The sequence below is a fragment of the Lotus japonicus genome, chromosome 3 (genome assembly GCF_012489685.1).
Source record: "Lotus japonicus ecotype B-129 chromosome 3, LjGifu_v1.2".
NCBI classification, from domain to species: domain Eukaryota; kingdom Viridiplantae; phylum Streptophyta; class Magnoliopsida; order Fabales; family Fabaceae; genus Lotus; species Lotus japonicus.
In genome coordinates, this window is record NC_080043.1 from 25,446,381 (window position 1) to 25,452,059 (window position 5,679).

General features: G+C 33.7%; 1 protein-coding gene across 1 annotated transcript; it reads right to left on the minus strand.

Annotated features, from left to right (window-relative positions):
* Window positions 1–911: 911 nt before the first annotated feature.
* LOC130749224 (aluminum-activated malate transporter 2-like) lies at window positions 912–5,450 on the minus strand. Its single transcript, XM_057602546.1, has 6 exons — window positions 5,172–5,450; window positions 4,845–4,985; window positions 4,378–4,650; window positions 2,278–2,399; window positions 2,034–2,177; window positions 912–1,659 (listed from the first exon to the last, which is right to left on the minus strand). The coding sequence occupies exons 1-6, from the start codon at window positions 5,377–5,379 to the stop codon at window positions 1,267–1,269; spliced, it is 1,281 nt and encodes a 426-aa protein (XP_057458529.1). The 5' UTR covers window positions 5,380–5,450; the 3' UTR covers window positions 912–1,266.
* Between the last annotated feature and the right edge of the window lie 229 nt (window positions 5,451–5,679).

Here is a 5,679-nt window from a genome sequence, read left to right on the forward strand (position 1 = left end):
CAAAGGTAATCATTCACTTCCCAAGCGAGAACAAGGAAGACATTTCTCGTACTATTGAAAGTAAGCAACGCCTTTAGATAGTTGCGCCAAATCAATCATTGCCAGTCGAAGAGTCACACACATCCACTCTTTTCCATCAAAGATCAATCTCTGACAAGACACACCTTTTCTCACTATTCAAGAGCTAGAACAAGGCATCCATATATAAGGCAAACCTTGTGGTAGTACAAGCTCGACTAATATCATCTCAAACACATGACTTATAAGCTTTTAAGCTCATATCAAATTATGAGTATACCGCGATGGTCATGTCCATCATCTCATTGCTTCAGGCTAGAGATTATCTTAAATCTTGACATTCCAAGCACGCTAACTCCTTAGATACTTGGACTCGGAAGCAATTTTTACAAAATAAAATGATAAGCTGTCAAATACTGATTGGGTCCTACGCATATAAGAATAATGATTCTTATATCAACTGTTACCAGACAATATTTGTTGCATATGAATATCATGTCTTCACCTGATTCTCTCCAAATTTGTTACACCCTTGTGAATAAATACACATTAGTGAGACGCTCTTCAGGTACATGCTACATTCTAACCATAATCTTTATTTCTACCTCAATTGTGCTCACTTAAGCGTCGAAGTGCCTTGCAAGTTCTCATCTTTAGTGTCCATCTGATCGCAAGATACGAGAAGGAGAATTACACAAAGGAATAACCCAATGAAACAAACCTTTCGCCTTACCATGCATCATCTTATACTTGACCTCAGTAATCCCTTTGCCCTCATATATTTTATTTTAAAATTGATGTATATTTTATTTTTTAGATCAGATCCTATTTAGTTAACAAAGCATGAATTATACAATAATTGGGTTAATAAACTAACTAATACAAGACCCAAATGAAAAGAAACAAAATATAAGATTATGGATGTCCTCGAATGATAACTCAAGTGGTAAGAGCTAGGAGACAAGACATATGAGTTGAGTGGATGAGGTCCAAGGATCAATCGCTGGAGGGTGCAATTTATCCTTCCGATGTATAAAAAAGACTATGGACTACAGAACCTCTCTTGTGATTTAGGGATTAATCTTGAGACATTTATTTTAAATTCAAGTGTAATAAAGATCCCTAACATTTATTCAGGGATTAATGCGCTCAAAATTTTTTTGGCTGCATATGTAAGAAATCTTATCAGATCAGTACAGTGTTTTACTCCGCTAAATATTATTCCTGTACGTATTCTAATCCTGGTGGTCACTCGTTAACTGTGATAACATGAGCCGAATCATCATCATCAGAACTAGTAATTGGTTGCACTATTCCCCGAGGAGGCACAAAATTTGCGAGGGTTGCTAGTTCATCAACAGCTTCAGAAATGTTCTCAACACAAATAACAATGTCTATTAGCAGTGATGCCACCGTAGCAGCTGGCACCATCTCCATTGGATCAGCTCCTTCCCATGGGTTTGCTCTTAGAACCGATTTAAGAGACTCAGCAGCATTTTTAGCATGTCTAACATAGAGGTTTGGTGCTGATGACTTGGCCATTTTTTTAACTATCAGTGATGATTCTTTGAGGGCTTTTCCACATTCCAAGCTAATATTTTTGCATGGATCTTCAACCCTGCTTCGAAGTTCATATGGGGTCTGTAGAAAAGCAAAAAAAAAAAAAAGGCTAACTCTTAGCATACCAACTTGCTATCAGGCAATAGAATTAGTACATGTTTGGTTTCACTATTTGAATAAATTTTAGACAATTTTACCTAGAAGCCAATAATATCTTTGGATTGGTGGTCGACACACAATCCAAAGTATGGTAGTCTCAGAAACTATACATAATAGCTTTTACCAAAAAGTAATTATGAGACTCCTACTGTAGAACGAAACACAGTTTAGCTTCTAGCTAGAAATAACTCTATAACATTTCATCTTAGAACCAAATACTATTAGTTTTTTCCTTTTATATATATATATATATATATATATATATTTATATATGTATGAAATGTGAAATATCATACCTGGTCAGAGTTGAGGAGGTAGACACTAAGAGCTTCAATTTTGTAAGCACACAACCGTGTTAGGTTCCCAATCTTCAAGTATTGCTTCCATGGGTGGCGGAATCTGAATCGGCCATGACAAGGTTCCCATCTTGCTAAAACAGCCTATAAAAGTTAGAGAAATCAAATCTATAGAATTAAAAAACAAAAATGATGGAATGATTTTTTCTTTTCTTTTTTTATGAATACTATTATTGGTGTTTACCTTTGTTTCTTCAGCGCTTTTTGAAGAGAGGACTCTTTTATAGCTGCGGAGAAATGGCTTGTCGTGAGCCACAACCACAACTTCTGTATTCTCTGAATTTTTGAAGTACTCATCTCCAAATCCTGCTTGTTTAGCAATTTTTATCAGTTTAATTAAATCATAATGCATTAATAATAAGGATAATATATAGTTGTGTCTAAAATAAATATATAACAAAAAACCATTTTTTCTTTGATGTATTTTGTAATTTAAGTATATAGTTTTGCTATGAAGAGTAGACTATGAGACCCTATAAAATGAATACACTTAGAATAAGGAATCGATATATTTTTTATTGTTAGTATAATTAGAATCAACTAACTAGCTACCTTACATCAATTAAAAAATATGGTAGCTGATAGCATTTAATTTATCATAAATTTATATTAATTTTTTAAAACTACTCTTAGCCCACATTTTTTTATTTCTCTTTCTATCCCATATAAAATATTTTTGTTGTTCTATTATGTTTCTTTCTCTTCATATTCATGGAGAGTCATAATAAATGAAAACAAACAAATATGGAATAGGGATTTTGATCTCTATCCGCGAGAGAATCTAAATAAACAAATGAGAAAAATGGGCAGACACGGTGTTTGTTGGGAAAGAAACTATAAAATAGTGTGTTTCATTCTGTTTGAAGTGGGCATATTTTGGCATTCTCCCATGCACGTCATTTTAGTTCTACTGAGTACTGACTACTATATCACATGCAGTATCATCACTTGATCTGTCACTTTTGTTTTGTGTTTTGGGAATGACTCACACTGACTTCAGATACGACACTTGTATAAGCTGGAAAAAGATCATTCAAATATTCTATATATAGCATGGCATATGTTCATAGGACAAATATTATAAAATACGCGTAAAAAAAAAAAGAGTATGGATTATGAAGGGCAGTGATGAGATTCTATAGTGCCATGTATTTCAGTGCAAATATACTTTCACAATTATTCTAAATTGATTTTAAGTCTTGATCATGAGAAAAAATAGAAAATATATAGTGCTAGTAATAGTATAATTACATGTTAGTTTACAATATTGTAACTTGTAAGTATAACTGTATAAGATGCTTTAAAATCAATTTTAATTGAAAGTAATAATTTTTATATTTGTGTATTAAGAAAAACAGTGTTCCCTAGTTTAAAAACTTCTCTGTAAATTACTAATTTTAGCAGAGCAATGAAGCGGAATCTGTCATACAAGATAATCTTTCTGAATTCTGTGCTAGCCTCTTGGCTGCCTATGATAGTGGTGATCTTGTAGCTGCACTTGAAGAAGGCCATGCTGGGTGGCAAAAGTGGGTGAAAGGCTTTGGTAAATCACTTAAGCGCAAGGGAAAATCACTTTACATGCCGCTCCAGACTCTGCTGACTGGGAAACTACATGGACCTGATATGGGAGCTAGTGTTGTTTTGCTCTATAAAGCTGGTACTACTGATAGCATAGCTCCTGAAGCTGGCTTTGTGACAGTGGATGAAAGATTCAAAATACTTAGGGAAATTAACTGGGAAACATTGTCCAAGGATATTCCTGTGAAGGAGACTGCTGCTTCAGTCTAACTGAGAATTCACTTTCAAGGTTTTATACTTGTGTTTGTAGACTTAATTATTTATTTTGACAAGAGAAGACTAATTTGTAATTTTTTTGAGCAATCTTGTTTAATCATAGTTTCATATTTTTTTGGAGGTAAATTCAGGCGTTTACTTTTAGGCCCATTATTTTGAATTGGAAACAGGGGAATGTATACGAGTTAGTTACCTTCCAAAAAAAAATTACTACTTTTAGCATATGAAAATCAAATTGTAGCAAAAATTTGATTTATATGTAAATCAGTTTTTAATAGAATCACCATTAAACTCCACTTTAAGTAAACATGCTTTAGTAAATGTTTGAAAAAATCTTCTAGTGTTAACTCTAGAAAAAAGATTCAGCTTGTAGTTTCTAAATTTTAGAAATCATTAGAGAAAAGAGAAAATAATCCAATAATGCTGCTATTAATTTAACTTGTTAATGATAAGGTTTACTTGCAATTAATGCAAATTAAAATGATGTTACCTTCCAAAAAGTCTGCAACTTTTACAATGTTGCCAGCAATCTGATTGTGAAGATCCTCGCCAATCCAAATAGGGTAAATGCAAACACACACCGCGATAGCAATCAAGCTTCCAATGATGATCGTTAATAACCTCTCATGCGCGGTTCGTAGGAGTTCACCGTCTGTAAATTCCGAAAGAGTCACCAAGCAGAACGTCAAGATGAATATCAGCAATCCATAATCATATTTCGCCTTCAATCGCGGCGAAAATCTCATATATGTCACTGTCACAGCTGCAATATATAAAATCACAAAAAAAAGAACAAGTTAGAGAACATTGTTGAGATCATTAGTTATTTACAATAAATCAAGCAATTAACTTTATGTAGAGTGTAACATAAATCAAATTTAATTAATTCAATCTAATAATCTTTTATGGAGTGAACATCGATCCCTTAAACAAACAACCAAACACGCTTGCACTTACCAATCACAAAGAGAAATGCTGAAATCAGTACATCTTTGCCATTCTTCCCACAAAGAGATGCTAATCTATGGGTTCCAAACCCCAGAGCAGCAGCTAATCCTGTTGCCAACATCCTGTTTAAACCTTTTCCGAGTGTTGCACCTGAAAAATATGTCAAAAAACATGGTTAAGAGATCTTCAAAAGAAACATATTGTAGACAGCATATATTGACTGCTTGTAAAAACATGGTTCATTGGTGGATCTATTATTAAGATGGTTCACTACAAATGTGCCTTTTTTTAAGGCATTATCAATCATATATATTTTCCATTGTTATGGTTACTCACCAACAGAAAGTTCGAGGACAATGACAACAGTGACAACCGCCCAGATGATGTTCTCACCAAAACCATAGAAGGAGGGACGAAAATGATGCAAAATGGAAACCAGCACCAGTGCCAATCCAACCTTGAAGGAATGAATAATCCTTCTGGGTTCATTTTGAACAAACTTGACTAACTTAGCCCATGGTTTGTCAGCAATTGGTGAGGCCATCTTTAATTTGATTGCTCTCTTTGTGGGAATTAAGTGATCGAGATTGGAAGTCCAAAATCAATGTGAGATTTGCAAACTGGTGGTAGGGGTTATATATGGGTGAGTATCTAGATAAAGTAAAAACCATGGAATAATTTGTTTGACAGTCTTAAAAAGACAAACATTTTTAGTCACGCATGGAGTTTTACTGTTTTAATTACTTTTTGAAAATAGTGTACACTAGCTGTTTATGTTTTGAGAATATATTTTTTGTTTTGTTTACTATTTTAATAATTAAGAAGATGCTAAGAAGGAGGTTAA

Coding starts and splice junctions, on each gene's coding strand:
- LOC130749224 (XM_057602546.1), bottom strand. CDS start 5,379: ATGGCCTCACCAATTGCTGACAAACCATGGGCTAAGTTAGTCAAGTTT. Junction 4,651..4,844: donor AGCATTTCTCTTTGTGATTG/GTAAGTGCAAGC, acceptor TATATATTGCAG/CTGTGACAGTGACATATATG. Junction 2,400..4,377: donor AGTTGCAGACTTTTTGGAAG/GTAACATCATTT, acceptor CTAAACAAGCAG/GATTTGGAGATGAGTACTTC.